Below are 22999 nucleotides of genomic sequence, written 5' to 3'. Positions count from 1 at the left end.
ATTACTGATGCGTTTTCTTTCACTTCCCATCACATCTTTATCTCTGGGCGCTGAGACACTCTTTGCAGTGCTGTTGGGAAACTTTCAGGTTGCCGAGTGTAAGGTGTCACCCAGAGGTGGCAGCATATTGTTTGCACTATCGCTGACACTGCGAAGATTGTGTGGAGTTTTGCCGGTGAGGAGGCAACTGTGATTGTGATTACTTGTTGACTCATTTGAACATGCACACTCTGATTGCACCAATGAATATATTCAGACGTTTCAAGTAGGGTGAATTTTTGATTAGTTGATCTTCACTAACTTTATTAACTGGGACGTAACGTTATTAGATGCACTGAGAAATGCCTTTAGAACATATAATAATTGTATTTGGACTAACAACCTTAGGCTTGGGGTAAAGGACCTATATATAGGTTTGTGGAGGGTGGCGCTATAGACCAACACACAAAATAGAAATATCACTATTTACGGGCTATTTACACATTTTAAAAATAAAAATGTTCTGGCTGGACTACTGTTGTCGGTGATATAGGTATTTTAAATGAACATTTCTTAACATCTGCAGACATATCAGGGCAAGTTTTATGATTTTTGCCTTTAAGGTACTTTATCAGGTATGGAAGACCTGTCAAGCACTACACTTCTGTTCTGCAAACTTCTCACTGTCTCTACTATGCTGAGGAGGCAGTATGAGTGGTATGAAAACGTATTTTCACGCTGGCTCTCTGTCCCTCACAGACACATTTATGTGAAGTACAGACTGAAGAGGTTTGGTTGATCAAACCACGTGTCCTGTGCATTTTTAAAAACTACTTTTTACATCTTTTCTGCCTCTCATCATGAATACATTACCTTTATCTGGGGATGTTTGTGTGCTCTGAGAGCATGAGACTGACAGGAGCCCCCAATTAATTGCAGTTACATAAAGTCTTCCTCTTCCATTCAACTCCTGCAGTCCTTTAATATGCGCTGTATGAAACCACATATATCATCTACTCAATGAATAATTGAGACGCTCCCCCTGACACTCTTTTAGAGGTCTGCAACTGGGCTTTCAATGGACTGCAACCCCCCCAGAGAAAAACATGTTAACACCTATATCAGTCATTAAGAATTGCATCGCTAACCTGGGAAAATTGTGGATTCTTTACATCTGAATGAGCATCGGTGGAAATGGCCCTCATTAGCCAGTGGCTATAACCACATTGGTTATGAGATAATGCATTCATATGTATTCATGTGAAGTGTATGAATGATGCACTGGAATGAAGATTCTTGGGGCTTAAATGGTGATGATCTCACACGCAATGAGTGTGCGGAAGTCGTCTCGCAGGAGTGTGAGCTTGTGCGGGAGTGATTATGACTGTAATAATGGTGGTTTGTGACAGAGGGAGATTATGTTGATGATGTTAATGATGAATGTTTTACATTGATGGCGGCGATAATTACAATAGTTGTCTTGGTCTTGCATCTATCAGTCATAGATTATCATCCTCAGGAAGCTGGTTTTACTGCTGCACCGTGCAGCGTGTGCGTCGCATCATCTTAGAGCTTCAGTGTAATTTTCATTGCATTTCCATTTAAGGCGCTCGAGTGCTTTCAACCAGAGCTGTTTACTGTTGGGAGGTTCGGAGGCACGTATGCAGGAGGCACAGCTGTCGATGGACACGGGTGATGGATTTTTGAGTCCTTTATCTCAACTGGTGTTTGATAATATTGAACCACTTGCCTTCCCACAAGTGGCGTGCACACCCCTCTGTCCCTCACGTGCACCTGTAGCTTGCCTCCTCTGTTACCATCCAGCTTTAACATTCCGTTGTAAACCTCACTCCTGTTTGAAGTTTAATTTCAGGAGTTCTCTCTCAGTGGCCCTGCTGTGGTGTCACATAATCATTCTTATTTAAGTTGCACTTTAGTCAATGTACGGATCGATTAGATGGAGCTGCTGACTGCGTGCGGCATTAGCAACTGAAAACTAAACATTCGATTTTGCTCCCTTTACCACAACAGTCCAGCACACCTGACAGTAATGTGAAGACGTAACATGTCGGGTTGTTGCTGATAACATTAGTGGTGAAAATTTTAGCTGAAATGATGGTTTGTAAGGATTTACTCCCCCGTGACCATCATTTAGATCTTCAACATGATGTAGTGCCCTCCACGGTCAAGAAAATAATTACGTCAAAGGTATGTGGGTGGAAATGGAATGTGAGAATTCTGGTGCGGACCTCTGCCCGCCAGTGTAGGATGGCAGAATAGCCGGCGACGCTCCCTTGGAGCCACTCGGTGCGGATTGTGATGATTCCTGCTTTACCCTCAAGGAAACTGATTAGATCGTGGGTTGGAATGTAATTTGTCAGTCTGCCTCCCCTCCCCTCCTCTGTTCTCTTTCCTCACTCTTTATTGTTAATCTCAGTTTATATTTACCCATTTTGCTCCCGTCTCTAATTATCGTTCCCTCTCAGCCTTCATCCCGTCTGCTTTGCTCTCCCTTCCCGCTCTCTCAGGTCCACTTTGTTCGACATCCACCACCATTTGCGCTCACCCCTCGAAGCTCATTTTCTGCACTCAGAGCCAGATTTTCCGAACTTCCGTGAGCCATTCACAGGAAAGTCAGGAAGACGGAAGGGTCCTGTCGTGACTGAGTTTTTCATCAAGTGTTTATGGAAGGACATGTGAGGAGAAGGAGGAGTGGGAGGGAGCTGACAGGAAAAAGGAGTGGGAGATGAAGAGCACAAAAAAGGGGAGTAATTGTGATTATTGACAGCAATAATGACTGTCTTGTCACAATGCCCCCCCCCTTTAGTTTACCATACACATTATATAGTCTCCATCTTTTGCAGGAGGTGCTGAACAGTCCATCATTTCCAGTAAACCTCTAGTATAATCCAGCTAACACTAATATTCATTTGCAACTTCATACTGCTGATTGAAGACTTTAACATTTTCCTAATAATGACATAAATGTGTATGTGCTGAGGCAGATGTGAGCATTCCTAATGGGGAATAAAGTAAAAAGGACGGATAAAGTTTTCTATTTTCACTGTCGTAGCCTCGAAGCTTCATGAAGGAACTCGCAGTGTCAGTTTGCTGGATTATTAGACAAATATTTATGTGAGATTGGAAGAAAAGGAAAAGGGCATCAGGTTGTCTAAGGCCAGAACAACAAACAAAAACAAATTATAGAGTAAAAGAATAACTCTAGTGACCTACAGATTGAAAGAAGATGCAATCCTGTGTTGCAGGTGAACATCGGCGAGGCTTCCAAAAATCAGTCAAGCAAAAATGAGGGAAATTACTTTGGTAAAAATGAATAATCCATAGATTCACTTTACATTTTGCTGGGAACCATATATGGCAGAAAGTACATCTCTTCTCACATCTTAGCTGTTATTGGTAAACAGGAAGTGGTTGCCCTGCTGAAGGCTGTGGTGGCGGCTGTGATTGCTGTAGGCTTGGGTTTATTTTAGGAGGGGTTTTACATCCCCTGTAGTCCCACTCAGTCCTCGAAACCCGATCAACTCGTATTTATTTGTCCCTTGTAGCTGTTTTAGAGCTTGATTGATTGGCGATTATAGAATAAAAGGATTATATAATGCATTGATTTGAAAGACTGTGGTGGAGGATAAATTGGAACCCACCATGTATTATTCTTTTAGCAACAAGTATGTGGGGTGAGGATGTGCCTTTTGAAGTGTAAGTAAACTCCTTTTGTCTGCTTCAGTTTAGCAACAGCTCTGATTTAGATTCAGGTGCCACCCCCCCCCTCGTCACGCTGCCTCGCTGATGCTTTAATCGCTTCCTTTGGTGAACTAAATAGTGCTGTTATTTGGTCATTTTCCTTTTACTTGTCTGGATTTGATGGAAAAAGACCCTCTTAGCCGGTGGACTCTCAGCTGTCTGCTCGTCTCTCCACATTTCCAACACCATCCTCTCGTTCCTCCCCCATCTTGTCTCATCCCCGTCTTCATCCGCTGGCTTTCCTGCCGACAGTGTCTAATTCTGTGGAGCATCAGGAACAGCGGAGCTCCGAAATAAACAACCTGACTGCGGTGAATGTAGTAATCACCCTTTCATTGTGTCTCCATGTCTGTTTTTCTCCAATGTCGTCTGTTTCTATTTTACTCTCTGTTTGCCCCGCTGGTTTGGATTGGTCAAAGTTTTTAAAGAACTCTTGTTTTCCTTCCACATGATTTTAATGTCACCCTGTCGACATGATCATGTTTAAATCTTTCAGTATGTTGTTGCAGTTTGACTAACCTGTTTCATCCTCAACTGCATCTCTGTCCCAATTACCAGTTCTATTGGTGGAAGTTGAAGTGGTTTCCAGTAGCAGGCACACCTGACCCGTCCAGAAACTGATGAACTCCTTTCAAATTAGCACAAAAAGTTTGTTTGGACACTTAAATTTCAACGCCAAATTTAAGCGTTCACCATTTCCACGAGGGACAGACATCATCAAGCTCTTAAGGTCGTCCAGTCAAGCAGCAGATGTTTCATGGAGTGAGGAGCAGATGGATGGCATAGTAGCATCTTCTCTGCTTATGGAGAACTTTTAAGGGAGACAGAAGCTGCAGCTTCGTTCTTGGCATCATACTTTGCTCATCCTTTAACATTAAATGTCGCGTTGACATTTTACATTGCCATGGCGACGTCACATGTTTATCACAGCCGTTATTATTGCTTTCTCAGATGTTTTCAAAAGCTATTCAAAAACTGACAATGGGACTGTGTCCGTCCCAGTTCAGCTTTCAACAACAGCCAGAGCACACCCTTATCCACCAGAGCCTTATCCACCACGATTAGACGCCCTGTCCCACTTAGACGGAGGCTTTTATTGGAGAAATCAAAGCAGCGGCGCTCGAATATTCAAGGATGTTGCAGTTTAGATGTTGCCAAGATTTCTGCTAAAGATAATGAAAGTCTTTTTGGAATTATTGAGCAGGGGATCTGTGCACGGGCTATAAATATGCATGCCAATGAGACATTGTGGAGTGGCTTAAGCTTGCTGTGCTAATGCTGCCATATGAGAGGAGCGCGTTCATGTTTGGGGGGTTCAAATACAACGTCAAATGTGGATCCGGACTCACAGGGAGCTTTTCCATACATCATTTCCATACACACCCACTGTGGTTTGGTCCTCAAAGCAGCCTGTAAAATATTCTTGGTGTAAAAACATGTTATGTAGATTTTGTACATTTCACACTCACTGAAGTGTTACTCAATGAAGCTGTTGGGTGGTGACAGTCTCGGATTTAAATGTAGTCGTTTGTCTAGCTAGCTGCTACATCTCTGTTTGTCATACTCGTGAAACCAACAAGCACTCAGCAGATTTGTTCAGCGCGCCTTGTTAAATATTTAAAACGCAGACTTTTCTCAGTGGAGTGTGTGGGATACACCATTAGCTGCAACGCTAATAGTTGGTTTCACAATGTCAAGAAATGCAGGTGAGTCATGTGACGTAATTTAAAACCCATTTAGCACCTTGGTGTCCTCTGTCATGTGATTTACTTGCTGAGCTCAGATTCACCTTAGTTTAGTCCATTTTATTAGACTGGTTAGGATCCACACACCTCTCCTCCTCCTTCTCCTCCTGAGAAAACAGAAGTTGCGCTTCTGTGTGTCAGACATAACGTGCTGATGTGACATTTCTTCCCTCCATTAGTGAGCCTGTCCGCTTCCATCTTGTCATACTGTCATTTTCTGGATTCAGGTCTTTCTGTCTGCGCAGATCTTTGTCAGATGAGCTTCTGTAAATCAGGATTTGCTTTGGTCCTCATCTGCCACCATCAGTACTATTATTTTTCAACATTAAAATAATAAGTCAAAGTAGTGATGTGTTTTTTGTTTTTGGTCTTTTGCTTTATGTCCAGATGCTCCATTTGATCCTGATTGCTTTGACATTTTTGCAGGGGATCTGTTGCACCGTGCAGTTTAGCAGCAATTATTTGCAGGGCCATAGCACTTTAAAAGATGATGTAGTAACCTGCAATTTGCTTGTTTCATTGTTTATGTCTTGACTATGTCCTTGGATGTGTTGTGCTCCTTTCAAAATGCCCCCAGGGGAAAAATACAGTGGTTGAATTTGATCTCATCAGACTTTGCTGTTGTGTGTTAGCAGAATGGAATCAGTTGTGAAACCTCGTCCCCTAGATTGCCCCTAAAGCCTTTTCTTTTTCAAAACAAATCAGCCAGAAAATGATCGCAGTCACCTCTTCGTGGCTGCTTCCTGCCATGTTTGTTTACGCCCACATCGCGATTGATTGTGAGGGATGACGGGGTATTTCCTGGGTTCAGTCAGAACGCTCAAATCTGTGCTTTTCCAACTCATTATTTGTGCTCATCTGTCCTTTAAGATTGAAACCTAAACTTAAGAGCAGCGCCTTTTTCTGACATTCTCTGACTTATGTTAAAAGCACCTGAAGAAAAACAAGAATTGGGGACACAATCCAGGAACGGATGCCCTAAGCTGGCCCAGAGAGAGACCTTAAATGGTTATTTTCTGCTATGGCGATCCGTTATACTTCAATAATGTCCTTCAGCGAATTGCCTTACTGTAACAATAGTGTTGTTCTTTCTACAAAAAAAAGCTTTCTATAGGACTAATGCACACTCATTATATACTGAGTAGTATATAATTACCCAGATACTCAAAATGGAGTAACTTTTATTCATGTATGAAAATGCTCCTCAAATGCGTCCTTTGGTCTGTTGATGAAGTCAGCAGTAATGACCATTAAAACAGCCCCCAAGTGTTCTGCCTCACTTCCTGCTTTCTATTTCCAGTCTATTTAAAGCTCCGCTAGCTGCTTTTAATTCATTCACCAGACTGTAAGGTGTCATTTTCTCATATATATCGCCTCATATCATTAATGTCCAGACATGTCTCTCACTGATGCAGCAATATTAACCAGGCTTCTGCTGTCAGTCTTCTATTAATGGCTCTTCAACATGTCAGTTTTTTCTTTGACAAAAGGAACTATTGTCTCCAAAAAGTGAAAATTAATTTTGGTCCAATCTGTGATGTCAGATATCAGATAACATTGACACGCTGGTAGCATTTAGAATAACAGTGTCAGTTTTAGGCTAGTGGTGTTTTATTTAACAACAACTGAGTGGTTATTCAACATTTCTAAAATGAGAACACTCTTTCATCAGAAATCAGGCTTTAGGTTTGAATTTTGGTGTGTTGCAGGGACGCTTATGTGATGATATCACAGAACTTTTCCCAACATCACAGAGTTCTGACCCCCCCCCCCCCCCCTCCTCCTCCTCTTTATTTACTTTGTATAGGTCTTTTTTTGTCACGGAGCTCAATTTTTGACTCTCACATTCATTTATTTGAATCACCCCCCACCCCCCACCCCCCACTTAGGCATTTCGAAATTGAAATCAAAAAAGCCGTTCAGGCCTCTTTCTTTTGTCAGCGTGTTCTTTCGTTCAGCTGTGAAAATGGAACCGCTCTTTCTTTCTGTTCATCTTGTAATAAGCTCATCTTTCCCCCTCTGTGCGCTCCCCTCTTTTTTCATCAATGTGAATAAAGCTGCAAGCCGTGCGTGGAGACGGTGGCAGCACAGCCGTGCTTATAGGCGGCCTCTGTGTTTCTGCAGTGTATAATTGAAAGTGCACAGTTAAAAGGATGAGAGTGGCATCATTTATTTATGTCGGTGGGGTTATTATAAAGGCTGTGAGAACTTGGACTAATATTTAAAATTTCTCAACCGACAAATCTTCAGTCAGTGTTTCATTTCATCGTTGATTTAAATCTTTTGCACTTGTTTAACAGAAAATGCAATCGTGGCGCAGTTTATTATGCGCTGATTATGATGATTTTGTGTCTTCAGGTATATATCCGTATCCAGGACAACGAGTGGAACGTGTACAGGCGGTACACAGAATTCAGAGAGCTCCACAACCATCTGAGAACACAGTTTCCACAGGTTCACGCCTTCAATTTCCCACCCAAAAAAGCTTTAGGAAACAAGGTGAGCAAGGGTGACCTCTTTGTGTGATGGCCAACCTGCACTTTGACTCTCTTTCCTCAGCTTTACTGTCTCGCCTCAAGCGACCGACATCAGGCCTTCTTCCACCAGAGGAACCACTGGATACTAGACACTCAAGGGATATCACATCCCAGTGGTTAGTCAAGAGGTTTAATCAAGGGAAATTACACAAAATTAGAGTTTATTTTGAGTTAACTGGCAAAGCTCTGAACTAGCATAAGGGGACTTTTACTTCTATTGCAGCTTACCACCAGAGCTTTGGCTAAACCACACAAATGCCATCTGTCACTGAATGTCCTACAGGTTGTCATGGTGTCATCAGAGCTTTTATTGTTAGGAAAGGCTCCTCATACGATCTCTCTCTCTCCCTCTCCCCCACATGGTTTTCATCCCATTCACTCCCTCTCTGATATTTGGCTCTGACCTCAGTTCTTTGCTTGGTTGAACAGGCCATCATAGTTCTGACTCCCCACATTCAGAGGGACTTTCACTGCAGAAGCTGAACAGAAATCTCCAGTCTAACGGGTGTATTTGTCTGAGTCGTTCAATTTTTCTACAGGATTAAAGTCTGCTAAATATACACGCTGCTCAAATATAAAGGGAACACATAATCATCTCCTAGTCAACTCCAAGTCAGCCACACGTGTGGGGGTATCAACCTGTCCAATGAGAAAACAGTAAAGTGAACATTTCCATGTCCGCATTCTTTGTGGCTGTGTCTTGACCATCTTTGCATTTTTCCAGAGCCTTCACCACTAGTGGTGCTCAGGTAGTTCAGCCCCTGCAAGAGCGCACATGTGTATTCACATGACCAGGAGGTTTGCTGTTCTCTCAGCACACTGCCAAGAACCTGGAGGAGCTTCTAGGAGGCAGGCCAGTACGCCAGGAGAGGAGGGAGCCCAAGAGGGCGACAGAGCCAGAGCGCCTCAAAATAAACTCCGCCAAGCCACTCGTGCGCACGTTTCTGCCCAAACTGTCAGAAACAGACCCCATTCAGGTGGGCCGAGAGCCCGATTCCACCGGTGATGCTGGGCACACGACTCTGCACTGCTCAACCACAATTGACAGATGCAACCTGGAACTGAAAAGCATAAAACTGTGTCTAACTAGGCTGTTTTTGTACGAGAATTGAACCTCCTCAGCTGGAAGTGTGTATTTTGTATATCCCTGTGTGTTTATAGTGGGTGTGTGGTTTTCTCAGTAATCAGCAGGCCTGCTGCTCTGTGTTTCCCTGTTATTTCACTCGTTGAGGTTTGCTGCTGACTCTCTCAGCCTGTTTAGAGTGGCGAAAACAGCAACGATCCCCCTGTTGTGGTAAAATGGAGCGTTACAGTTTCAGTTGTATTTTGTTTTATTAAAACAAAGTAGTAGCCATATGTTTTTCAGTCAAAACCCTGCCCTGTTGCACCCCTTTTGAGGCTTTCACAGTACCGGTATATAAAGGGTAATTTAATCCTTTTGTCCTTCATTCCATTTGATGCATCCATTCAAACGTGAGGTGCAAAAAACGATTCGATGTTAACCACATTTGTTTTGGCATTTGAATACACTCGCTTTTGGACACCGTCACAGACTTGCTGACAGGTCTCATTCAGGTTTAAGGTTTAGGGAGGTGTCCTTCCCCCCTCCCCAGCCACCAACAACGTCATTTACTTTGTTAGGATGACCAGTGAAGCTGACTTTCTTCATTTGTAATAACATATTTTATTGAAAGGAAACATCTCTTCTCCTGGTGCATTCATTGTTGACCATTTATTTTCCATCCCTGAATACTGATGATCATAACTGTTCAATATTCACAGAGTATGTTTAGACGTGCTCTTACAATCTACGTTTCTGTTTACCATAAAGTTGGTTTCAATGCTTCCATTAAAAAGCTCTAAAGGGGAACGAGTCTGCAAATTGATTAGGCATTCTTTATGCACTCATCAGCATTTACTTCGTCTCCTGAGGCCTCATAAACATATGAAACACATTTTCATAACATACAGCAGTGCTGGTTTATGACCCGTTCTAAAATATATGCCATTTAAACATTTACTAGAGTACTGCCAATAACTAATAGCTGGTTAGACGGAGGAGTCAGTATTTATTTAGTCCCTTTTGTACTTTGTATATTCCCCCTAAATGACATTACATTGTGAAAACCAGTGACTTTCAAGACTTTTTGAGGGTTTGCAAACTGATTTTGAATAGAAGCGATTAAAGGGGAGAAAGCCTCAGGCAGCAGAGCTCTTTATTGGTGCCGTGTTTCTGATGAGGAGCTTATTGAAGTGCTGCACAGCACAAGAGACTTGTGCACAGAGTGCACGCACAGAATATTTATTTTGTGATTGTTGATAATGTGTGCGGTTATTCGCTCTCTAAACACATAGTCGAGCACTGTGACAAAACCAGCGTTGATCAAAGGCTTTCTCAGTTTGCATCTTTTTCCTCCTGTTTTTATTTTCCTGCTCTGTTCGCATGCACGCGTGCAGCTTTCTAATCTCTGCCTCTCCGTTTGCCGTCTCCCTCCTCACCTCTTTCCCGCCTTTATCCTTACCAAAGTGACACGTTTGATACGGAGTTGTGCAAATCCAAAGTTGACTTTGATATCCAAGCATGCGCACACACACACACACACACACACACACACACACACCTAGGACCTGTGTATTATGAGCACCTAAGCATGAAGAAAGTGAGAGTAGGTTACTTATGTGAGGCCTTCATAAGCCTTTTAACAGCTCTGTGGATGCATTTATCTCACATGTGCACATACATGCCCAATGATTGAGAGTTGGAAAAAAACAAAGCTGTAGTTGTCAAAGGATTTAAGACACAGTATACACACACCTGTCCACGTGCATGTTAGCTATGCTTACAGGACTGAATTGCCATGCAGCATGCGTCCCCGTGGTCTGTAATTGGCTAATCTGCCCCGCTCGATGTCAGGACTCAACGTTAGGAGGGGAATGGTGACTCACAGAGGTGTAAAACTGATCTGTGCTTAACTTCAGTGCTCACTACATGAATCAGACGTCACAGACGATGTGAGTTTAAACGCCAGTGTACCTCCGTCTGTTCAGTATCATCACTTTTTAAGGCACATTCAGATTTTTCCAGCTGGGGACACTTCGAGCCTTTTGGAAATATTGTGGTTCCCCCCCCAGTCATTTTCTAACCTTTGATATTTTAATGAGGGGATTATTTTTTATATATTTTTTTTCATGAAATCTTGCCTTACTTTTCAGACAGAAAGATTTGTGCCTGCTCATGTGGTTTTACGACGATATTTCACATGCCGGCCTTAATTGACCTTTTCCTTGGCTTGAGTTTCTAAATCAAACTGACATAAAACATGACTGAGGACATGAAAATGATGATTCCAGCTGGAGATTTAGCGTTGATGAGCATTTCCTTGAACTTGACCATGTTTATCCTGCAGCTCTTTGAGTTTACATTTACACTTTTTTGAAGCCAGTGTAAAATCCGCCAGATCCACCAGATGCCAAATGACTTCGTCCCATAAAATTGGATCCGTTTCTAAAGACAAATCCATGAATGTAGGAGGAACAAGACAAGCTGCCACAGTGCAGAGGCGCCTCTCTTTTGAAACTGGGTTTAACAGTGAAATCTATGTAATGGATTGAAGAAAGAAAAATTCTGGGAAATGCAAGTAGAACCTTTTTTGTCCACAGTGTTTCCTTGCTTTGACTTTTTAGCAGCAATGTTTAGTCAGATATAAACTCAGACCTGAGCTTTATCAATTGATCTGACCATCCTTCCTCTGCTCGACCTACAGGTGACCCAGACTGAATGGATTAAACACTGCGATTGCTGTTAATCGTCATAGATTTTCAGTCACTGCAACTCTAATTGGAATTCCTCTAAGTGTGAAGCATGTAGAAATGATCATTAAGATAAACCACTGAATTAGAATAATCACATCAACAGATTATGTGGCCTGTCCTTGTCTTTATAAAGTAGATCTGATTAGTTGTAAAGTTATACCAAAGGTATTTTATGGCAATTTCAAGTTTCATCTGGTTGCTTGTTACAACAACCAATCCAAAAGTGAGAAAATGAGAAAACCTTGTTAAGCACAAAAGGATTAATCCATAAAAATGACAGTTCCTCTTGTGTTGAAGCAGATAACCTGCTCATGTTCAGCTGTAGTCAGCTGATTAATTCTGGTAATAGCTTTGCATGTCAATAAAAACATTCACATGTCGCGCTTACCTTTATCTCCAATTAGCTGAGCGAATCTTACAGGACAGTCCGTAGTTCAAATTATGCTGCAATGTTGAATTGCATTATTATAAACAGCCACGGTACCAGTGATGATTACATTTTATGGAGAATTGGCTCATGTCACAGCAGCCATTGGCCAATTTGACCCCGAAATTTATTCGTGGCAGCCTTGTGATGCTTCGTCACCAGCACGGTTTGGTGTCTTTGATTCATCTGTGCATCTGCGTCTCTGAGTCCCGTTAATGAGCTAATGAGACTCTCCCTCTGTGTCTCCGAGTGCTTTAGGCGAGGCAGATCATGTTAAAGACAGCAGGCACACACACACACACACACACACACACACACACACACACACACACCCTGGCTGTGACAGCTCTTAACCAGCTGATTTGTCAGGGTCTGGCCAAGCGTACAGACTAAATGTTCCCAAGTTACATCTGTCAAATGCCTCCTGATGCTAACGTGGAGGCGCTAAAGGGGCAGGATGATTACATGAAAGCCACATTGTTTGCCGGACCCAAGAGCCAAACTGTCAGGTTTTCTCACTAGCCGTGCCTCGTCCGCATTTGAATGGCTTATCATCCTTTCTTCTCCTTCATCGTCTGTCTCTCATCTCTCACTCGTGTTATTGTCTCCCATCTCATGCTTTCATGTCACTTGAATGGGCTTTGATAAAAATCGCTTCATTTTTGGTCAGGCTTTTATCACTGCTATTTTCCTCCATCACTACAAATGGAGATGCAGTGTTGTTCCTCTTTCCCAGGGGCCACAAATTAAAAAAGAGCCAAACTGTGAAAGAATACTTAGATGGGACTGACATTTCTTTGTGGAACACTCTACTCACTCTGTCTCTCAGTAGTATTGCGAGACGGTGCATAAAAGGCTCTTTGTTGCAAAGAACCGAGTAATACATCTGCAATCAGTTTGTGCCCATTATTTTTCTGAAAATGGAGCCTCAGACAGCTGCTGTGCTGCCACGGTGGGACTGGCCAGAGAGCTATCTGGACGACCTTTGTTGGTGTGTGAAATTTGACCAGTGGAGCTAGAAAAACAATGTGTAAATGTTTGGAGTCAGAGAGCTGCTGTTAGACGTCAGTCTGACCCCGCCAGGGCCGATATGCCTCACTGAAGTAGAGCTCCGCGGCCTTCAGCAGTGGCCCCATTTCCACATACAGAGAACGAGTGAGAGGATTGCCAAGGTTGCCCTGATTAATTAATCAGAATCTACAAAGTGAATTATTAACCAGTCTTAGTATGTTGTGTTCACATATTATGCAATATACATGTTTCACCCTCTTTAATTATGACAAGCAGACATTGTGGTGGGCCTGTATGAGCGGCCCCTGGACTGCATGTGATGTTTAATGCATGACCTGGACCCACAGTGTGGTACGGGAACAGCCTGACATCCTCACTGCGGTCTACGGTGAACCAACCTGGTGGAAACTCGTTTTGCTAGCATGTGCCAACAGTGTCCACTCTGGTTTGAGTCAAGTGTCCTGCACGCTCAGATCGGCCCCGCTGTTGCTGTTTGAAGGCCTGACCTGGAAGATTTGGACTTGAACTTGACTGTATGAGAAGCCGAGACATTTGTTTTGCTTTGCATGTCAGGCAGCATTGGACAGGTTTACGAATGGGACATATGCCCGCTTTCTGCTCTTGTCTGAATTGCCAAGACTGCAGCTTATTATGCAACCAGAATGTTCAGCCCAGGACTTGTGCCACATGGAATCCCAACCCTCCAGCAGCCTGTGTCTTCAGGAGCAGAACAACCAAAAAATATGTCTCTTAAAACGCACAATTTCACTATTAAAAAGCATCGACTTTCCCTTCGGGAAAAACAAAGGGGCCTGATCCAATATCGTGCTTTTTCTTTTGCATCTTGCAGTGTCTTTTTGTTGCCAGGCAACATTGAGTTCTTTGGATATAATATTGGAGTGGTCCCCCTCCCTCATCCCCTTAATTTGCTGAGCAGTTGTGGAGACCCTGAAGCAGGGGACTACATTATGCTTCTCTTTCATTGGCAGCTCCTCTCCCTTTTATCACTCCTCACTGGCTTTTAGCTCTGTATCCTGTTTCTTTTTCTGCTTGTGATATGTGGATATGCACAAACACTTCATGGTCCTGTATCAGTATTAATATCTCAACCAATTCTGTAGAAAAACGCACGCCTAGAAACAAGCTATTGTGCAAAGGCTTAAAGGTGCAGACAGGGAGGCCATGGGAGGAACTAAGACAGACAAGCGAACCAAGAAGCTAGAAAACTGTAGATGTCATAGGACAGGAGTGGGCCTGTACCTGCATCAATATGCCAGCACAGTTTCTGCTCTACCTTTTCGTGCCACTCTGCAAACAAGGGACAGCACCTGGCCTCTTCAGCCCTCCTCACTGTCTGCACAAGAGGATGAATCTGTCACGATGTCCATTAGTGTTATTGCTGCCCTGACATCCATAAAAGCAGCCAGGATGTCCTTGGATGTGTTGACACAACATGAAACCCATGCTGGCACCCGCAGTCTAATCTGACACATCGAGTTTATGCGGCGTCTCTTTTACCAAGCATGCAGCAGTTTATCCACCCTCGGTTCATCCATCAGATGGGGGCGAGAGTGGACTTCTCACCTATAGCAGGGAGGAATTTTTAGACCCTAGTGAACCTCAGGTGCATGTTCTTGGAGTGTGAGAGGGACAGGCAGACTCTACATACAATGCCCTGAGCTGGAATCAAACCCACAACCTTAGCCATTAAACTGACCACTGCAGGATACGGCAGAAACAAATGACACACGAGTGACGAGTAATTATAATTCTTGTTTCAGCACCAATTGATATATCTTGCAATGAGTAAATGGTTTTCCTCTTTTAATGGCTGTTATTTAATTGCTCCAAACGCTGTCCTCTGTTTGCTTTGCTGGATGCCGATTAGCTGTGTCTCCTTGCATTTGCCTCCAGAGTCCCAGAAAGCCAAATTACACACTGACAAAATAACATATAAATCAAATCCACTGAGTATTGCCTCTCAGGGGAGGGGGGCACTTGGCAGTCTAGTTATTGGCAGCATGAATATACAGTGTTTCTTATTAAAGGAAATTGAATTTTCCCTCCAAAAAGTGACTAGAGGGGCAGTTGGGCTTGAAATAACTGAACCAGAACTCTAACACAGAGTGACCTCTTTAACACCACTGGCCGATGTTAAATCGGCCCATCCTGTGACACTAGTCATCACTCACCTCAGAACTATTTGTCCTTTGGGCAACATTTAACAGGCAGATCGCAGCCGCGTTTGCCGGGCTTGAACTGATGAATCTGGCCAATGTTCTGGCACCCGAGGAGCTTTACAAATGCTCTATAATTTAAATGGTCTGTCCTGTTTGGAGACGGGGGCTCTGAGGTTATCTGGTACAAAGATACCGACATTTGATCTTGTAGGTGGGAGGGGCTTAGTGACATCAAATACCATCAAGAGAGTTTTTTGACCATCCAGTGAAAGCATCGCCCTCGTGGACTGTGATAGAACTGAGAGGCTGAGCCAAAACACGCAGGCTAACATGCGACAACAGCCATTGTCTGTCTCACTACGCTCAGCCTAAAGCCTTGTAAACTCTGCTGTTGACGTAAATCAATTATACGCTGCTGAAATCTAAAGCTCCGTCATACCGTCTGTCTCTGTCTGCAGGATGCCAAGTTTGTGGAAGAGAGGAGGAAACAGCTGCAGGGTTACCTTCGCATGGTGATGAACAAACTGATCCAGACACTGCCGGAGTTCACAGCTCGTCCGACCAAAGAGACCCTGCTGTCTCTGCTGCCTTTCTGTCTGTAAGTGTACACAGGCGTGTTCGATATAGCATCTCTCCAAGTGTGTGATTGTGTGAGTGAGAAAGAGACGCAGAGAGAAGCGCAGGGCTCCTACTGTGTCTGTGAAAGATGTGATGTAATCTGTTTGGTTGGCAGAATCCTCAGAAAATTGCTGTTATTTTGCTATTAAAACATTTAAATTGATATGTTCCAAACCGTAAATCCCTTCCTATATTCACACAACACTCCAAAATCAATCCTTGACAGTCGATTTTCACAGATAATTCTGATCCAACAGGATGTCAAACCCAGTGGGTCTACCAGAGCAAGAGTTCTCATAAGATATGGACCAGAGGGATTAAATACACTAACATTTCTGCATTCTACACTCATGCACATTTAAATATTGGGCGTATATGTTCTCACACATGCACACACTCTCAGACAAGTGCAAGAGTGCACGATGCCGTGTCTGCCCACCTCTCGCAGGCTACATCTGAAAATGAGATGTTCCACTCACTTCCTGTCAAGAATCAGTTTTCACTTACTGTCAGCGTGTGACCTGACTGGAACGCCATTTCCTCCCTGCAGACATCAGAGTCAACAGCATCGTGACTGCAGTGAATATGTGCGCGCGCTTGTTTTTAATGCAACGCCTGTGAAATTCCTTAAATCATCATGTGGGAGATTCGTTAGTAGATATTTGTCAAAGGGTATTTCTCAGCACGCGCGTGATTTCTGTGAGCACCGTCCAAGCCGAGATCTACATAATCATCCAAGTTCGTTTGGTTACCATGGTAACATGTGGTATTTTTTTTCTCCCACATACACCAGGAAGAAAAAAAAAGTACTTTCATAGGTGTGCCGTTTTCGCAGCCGTGCTCTCCGCAGACGCTCCCGCAGGCGAATCCGGCGCTCCCTCCTGTTCCTCCAGGAGACCCTGCAGTTGGAAAGCACGGAGTCGCTCCCGTGGACAGTCACAGCAGTCAAGAGAATAGGAAAATATGAAAATAGGGATCATCTGAAGCTTTTTTGGAAAGGGGTGCTATAGAACAAATGCAAACACCGTGTTAAACTCCATAACACCGAGTGCTCATTATTTAGCCTTGAAGAGATTTAATATCCCCATCTGTCTCCCTCATATCTCCCAGCTGAAAGAGAAACTTATTGCGCCTCTTTGAATGGCATGAAATATTGCAGTGTCGAGGCGGTACAGCCTGCGCCTCTCCTCGTGGTGTTCCTCTGCTCTCTGAGGCAGAGGCTTTTGTTCCTCTTGAACTTACAGAGAAACAATCACGAGAGAAGCATCAGGAGAACGTTGCCAACGTTCCTTTCCTGTCTGTGTTGAGGTTCACGACACGTTGCGCAGGTCCTCTCTGCACTGGCTGCAACAATCAGGTGATGACTGACAGAGCTGATAGTGAAGGACTTTTCCTTACGTATGCAGGACTGTCCTGTCTGTCCTGCGCTGATCAGCACTGACACCACAAGTCTTACAGGCAGAGCTTCATGGAATTACAGGTGACACTGGATCACCACTGATCAGCATCTAATGTTCTATCATATATCATGTAAACTATCACTTACAACAGCACAACCAGTGCAGAGCCTCTTAAAACAGGCTGGTTTTGATGTAGATTTATCTACTGTGAATGGCTCTCAAATACCAGTAAAATGCTTCATGTTGGTAATTAGAACGATTGCTTTCTCGTGCCGTGCACCTTGTTTTAAGGGCGACACGCTCGTACGCACAGATGGACACAAACTGTTCTGGGCAGGATAATAAAAACAAGTCCAGTAAACAGCGAGCCAGAAATACTGTGTGAGGAAAACCTGTGTGAGGCTGGAGCGGCTGTGGGGCTGAAACACGAGGCGACAGATGCTGCATTGAGAGAATTTTGAGCAGGCGAGGACAGATACAACAACAGAGGACGGCAGGAAAGGCGGTGTGGTGTTAGGAAGAGGAAAAGAGGGCTGCAGTGTTCAGAGAGACCAGCTGGATCCAAAACTCGGTCGTCGTTGGTGCTCGGTAACAGTCGTCCTCTCCCTTAAGCGTCAGATCAAACAATATGTGACTGGAGTCTCACAAATTTGAAAACGAGATGTGTGGATGTGCCCAAGAGTAGGAGTGTGCAGCCATCTATTATAATCCTAATGTGTTTTTGCAGTTCAATTATTAATACTCCAACAATGCCTGGGAAGGTTATTATTCTCTATAAGTCAACATGACGTCCAAATAGGCCAACAAGCCCACTCTGAGAGTCAGAGAGAAAGAGAGGGAAAAAAATCTATAAGCCTGATTAATTTAGCACGTTTAGCTACTTTAGCTAGATTGATATGAATAAATAAGATGGCTTGCAGTTTCAGCTCTGCATGCTGCCCCCAATTTAATTTTGATTTGCTGATGGAGCTCACCCCCATCTGACTGGCCAAATTTGTATGGGTTGACTGAGCGTGCCTGGCGTCATGGCGATACGGGGATAAGTGGCCCAGACAAATGTGCCTTTTTGTTCAGACGCTTATGAGACGAACTTTGCGGTTGTATATTCTTCAATCTCACCATGCAGCGATGCTGCTGCCTCTGCTGTGCGTCTGTCTGCACTCTCTGTTCTCCACCTGTGCCGCCGCCACCGCTGCTGTGAGATATGTTCTGATATATTCTGAGCTGTGTGAGTTTGAATCCGCTTCTAACACAAGACCGTCCCAATGCTCCAGCGCTTGACCCCGTCACTCCCTTTACTAAATCTGCACCGCGTCTCCGGCAGCGGGCGGAAGGTCAGCGCGGCGGGGATGAAATGCAGCTGAGGGATTCACAGGGAAAACATTTTGACTCCCGCTGTTCATTCGCTGCTTTTCATTTCCTCGCCTTGACCAGTACTGGTGGCCTGTCGTCAGATAAGTCCCAGGATCAGAGGTTCGTTTGTGGTGAAGGCGGTCGCCAGGGTAACTGGGGCTATGCCACATCTTCAAGTGGTCCAGACTGTTTCTGTGGCAGTAATGAGACAGATAAAGGTCATGGGTACAAAGTAAATAACTGTGATTCCTGAAACGATTCCTGTGGTTACAATGTTTCAGTGAAAGAAAACATACCTGCATGCAACTGGGGAAACAAAATGAGTTGTGACTACATTTAAAAAAGGCTCTTTTGCTCAATTCATAGCATCTAGTTTGTCATGTTGTGCTTTCAATTCTCTAGTTTTAACGTGTCCATTTGCTCTTTTATAGTGACACACCCCAGACCAACGACAACGTAGCCAAGACGCCACGGTCCAAAACCTCTTCCCGCTTCCCCAGACTGGGCCGCAGCCGCAACCAGGAAGCCAGACCGGAACCTCAGAGCGGCGACCTTTAACCCCAGAGCCTTGAACTACAGCGTATTGGTCTTTCTGGCTGTGATTGAGGATGTTTCCATGTCCCCTCTGGACTGCTACAGCTGGTTCTCACTGCTTTAGGCTTGTGAGAGGACCTCCGGGGCCCTAATGAAGACAAGTGTCAGCTGATGGGTGGAAGATATGTAAAGGTTTCAGTTCATTGCCTGGTTAATTACATGGTTTCACCCAGGCTGCCTGTCAAGGGACCCAGTCATACCTTACTGAGACTGTAATCCACACATGAACTATCCAGGACTGCTCATCTCAGACCCAGTGAGATTATGATGGTGTGTTTTATTTCTGCTGCTGCTGTTCAGATTTTAGTGAGAGGGTGTCTTGGTGCCTCCAGTGTTGCAGCTTTTGCCCACTCTGTGTGTGCGGGTGTCAGGCAGCGTGCATTCCTTTATCCTCAACTGCTGCCTGTGATTGTTAATACTCATCTATGTTGAGAACCATCTGCAGCACATGCAACATATCAGATACTATCAGTAGATCTGTTTAAATCTCACATAACTATCACATTAAAGCATCGTATTCAAAACCAAAATCTCAAATGAGCTGTGAAAACTTTATTAAGAAATGGGTTTATAGATATAAATTTAGAGCGTGGAACACTGATAATCTTATATCATATTTTATCAGTTATTCTTTGATCTACATCATCAAAGCATATCTGGACTGCGTCATAACCTCTTTGAGCATGTTTGCATTGTTGTTACTGGTCCTGTCAGCAGAGGGCAGAAGATCCAATGGCGGTTTACATCCAACATGAGGTTCTTCTATCGATCATTTAAAAAAAAAAACAACAACCTTTGCAAACATAAACTTAGTTTGCAACATTTTCGATCACTGCTCTTTCCAGATTGAGGTGACAAGTACGCAAAATGTAATCATCCCTGTCTGTAAAGCTCGGGATCGATGATCTTGTCTTAAATCAGTTTAAATGGTTTCTCAGAGGGTTTTGGAGCAGAAGAGACTTTTAATCGAACTTGCTTCGTTTTTGCTGGCTATCATCAATGTCTGCAAAAGCCGTCAGCTATGCCCGAAAACTGTTTAAAGATTGTTTATCTAACGTGACTTAATGCGATGATATGTTGCAAATGAATGTTTAAGCGATGACTAAACACTTGAAGAAAGGCTGCTCATTGGAGAGCGAGGGAAGCTGTGGAGCATCAAGTGTGTGTAAAACAGAAGCTCATGCATATGTATGGCTTTCCCAAGAGTAGTCAGAGGCCGTGTTCAAACGAGACGTGATCGTGTCGGGAGGGTTCATGGAAACTCGAATCAAAGGGGCGACTCGGAAAACGGTAAACAATGTTTACAGCTCATGAGAAGACGCAAAGGAACAGGGCTCATGGGTTTTTAATCAATCCTGGTTCCTGCTCATCTTTCATGGTTTGGCCCCTTAATATGAGGATTTTCTGGACAATGACTTGAGGTCAGCGTGTAGAGCTGCACAGGGACGTCTTGGTTTCAACGTTGGCATTATTTATCTTGTCAATCTGACAATGTACTTTGCATATATATCTTTTTATTAAAGACTGTTATTGAAGCTAAAGCTTCATCTGACTACGCTGCTGCTAAATGCGTCCTGTCCTGTATGTACACACAGTGCACCAACACTAGAAACCAAAAGGTTTATACTTTATATTTTGGTAAACTCGAATCCCGCTCTTCCACATATCGACTATTTTTAAAACTGAGTTGTGTATGTAAGGTCCACTTATCCTGGCATGTATATCTCATAAATGACCCAGGGCCTTTCCATCAGTACCCATCCAGCTCCTTCACATCGAAGCAGATAATCAGAGAAATGATGCACAAATGTAGAAGAGTTCCCTCAGCTGTTCTTCTCTTCTAACCACAGTCAGCAGTCAGGCTCTATCCTTATCACTGGACGCAGAGAGCAGTGAGGTACAGCGTGTACAGTAATAATGCCCGTGTGTCACTGTGGTCATCCGAAAATGGAAACTAAAGGCCGTTTCATGACCCTGTCAAGCTAAGCTTTCCCCCCATCCCTGCTTGTCACAATAATTTAAATATTCACGTGTGTGTAGGAGCAGTATAGGCTCATTTAGATGCAGACCGCTAAAGCGAGTGTATTTATACAGTGACGGCTCATCAGCGCTCACCTTTTATTCTGCATATGAATGGCGTGCATAAATGGATGGATACAGAATGGGAACGGCCTCTACGGAGCATCTCGGACCGGATTCTGGATATGGATTGTTTTTCATTCAAACCGTTCTTCCTTTAAGGGAGGTTTTTTATTTTTTTATTTTTCTCGGCGCTGGTCATGTTGGAGAGGCTGTACCAAATGCTCATTGTCCACTGACCAGAAAATTGGTTACAAGCCCACTTAAGGCTGGATGGGTGATTTTGGCAATTGCAGACATGCACACAGACGTATGGAATCCAAGTGGCCAGTGTTCCCATTGTTCTTGATTAGAACTTAGTTGACAGGACTTGGCAGCAGAGAAAGGAAGGATTTGCTTAAACATTTCCTATGTTTTGATGTAGTCTCTTGGCTTCGTGTTGGATCTCCAGGATGTGCAGCACAGGGGGAACTTATCGGCGTCTCTGCCTCTTGTAGGATCTCTGAAGAGAGAAAAGTTGACCCGGCAGTGAAATCAGCATGTGTCCTTCTTACCTTTGTGGTAATCGTTAACCGCTCACCTTATCGGAGGCAGCGGGAATATTTTAGGGTCTACACCTGCTGCTGCCATGCGAACTGGGACTGGGAGTTTCCCATCACAAAGTTTGGAACCTGGAAAGGAGAAAGTGAGTTCTCTTAAAGAAATACATCGAAACCCATTGAAGACCCCCAACCAGGAGGAGCCCATCTTGAAACGGACTAACCTCGTGGCGACAATGAGAATAAATTACGCATGTATTACCTTCATTTTTCTTTTTTCCTTTGGCTTCTCTCGCCTTGAAGATGCGGAAGTCCTTCATGGTTCATTTTACAGAACCGTATGTAATTACCTCTGGAGCAAGGAGACGGAGACCCTGGTTTAAACAAGGTCACTGTATAAACAGTCCTATCTCTGTGAGACACGATACTGGCTTGGCACGAGGGTGAATCTTTATTCTCACGATTAAAGAAAATGTGCTGATGTCTCGGAGACCATATAGACACAGGAGCCTGCTCGAACCATTAAAAAAATGCATGTGCCCCGTGTTTATGCCTGCAAGTAAGGCAGCAGGAGACGCGTCCTCTGAGGTTAAGGAGTGTGTATCTGAGATGCTTGTGGCGGGGCTTATTGCAACCTCAGCCTCTACATTGCTGAGGCAAAGCTCGGGATCATTTTCAATACTCCAGTTTCCTCTTAGAAAGTAGCTCGATGCAAAGAAAGAAAAGACCTGCTTGTTCAGCATTCATAAGAAATTTGACCTCCAGGTTCACAAGCAGATTCAAAGCTGCTGGTTCTATCTCCACCAAAAAGCTGTGTTTGCTTGTTTGTCTTTGTAGGAATATGCAAAGCACAGCATTTTTTAAACTAAAAGGCTGTCTTGACCCAAATCACTTTAAACGTATTTACTGTAAATTAGTTTTAGCTTCATTTAGCTTCATTTCAAATGAATCTTTTAAACCTT

The 22999-nt window shown here is 43.7% G+C and overlaps 1 protein-coding gene across 3 annotated transcripts in view; it reads left to right on the top strand.

Annotated features, from left to right (window-relative positions):
- snx29 (sorting nexin 29) overlaps positions 1-20974 on the top strand; it is a 79308-nt gene extending 58334 nt beyond the window's left edge. For 2 of the 3 annotated variants that reach the window (XM_057032310.1, XM_057032301.1), the window contains exons 19-21: positions 7845-7985; positions 15913-16052; positions 19257-20974. In XM_057032310.1, the coding sequence (XP_056888290.1) occupies positions 7845-7985; positions 15913-16052; positions 19257-19383 (408 nt within the window). In that variant the 3' untranslated portion in view covers positions 19384-20974. Of the gene's footprint in view, positions 1-7844; positions 7986-8747; positions 9894-15912; positions 16053-19256 lie in introns of those variants that run through there. The other variant, XM_057032317.1, reaches the window with a different exon arrangement.
- Positions 20975-22999: the final 2025 nt, after the last annotated feature.

Source organism: Takifugu flavidus, chromosome 1 (genome assembly GCF_003711565.1).
Source record: "Takifugu flavidus isolate HTHZ2018 chromosome 1, ASM371156v2, whole genome shotgun sequence".
Classification (NCBI taxonomy): domain Eukaryota; kingdom Metazoa; phylum Chordata; class Actinopteri; order Tetraodontiformes; family Tetraodontidae; genus Takifugu; species Takifugu flavidus.
Note: the sequence above shows the minus strand (reverse complement) of the source record. Positions and strands in the feature narration are given on the sequence as shown.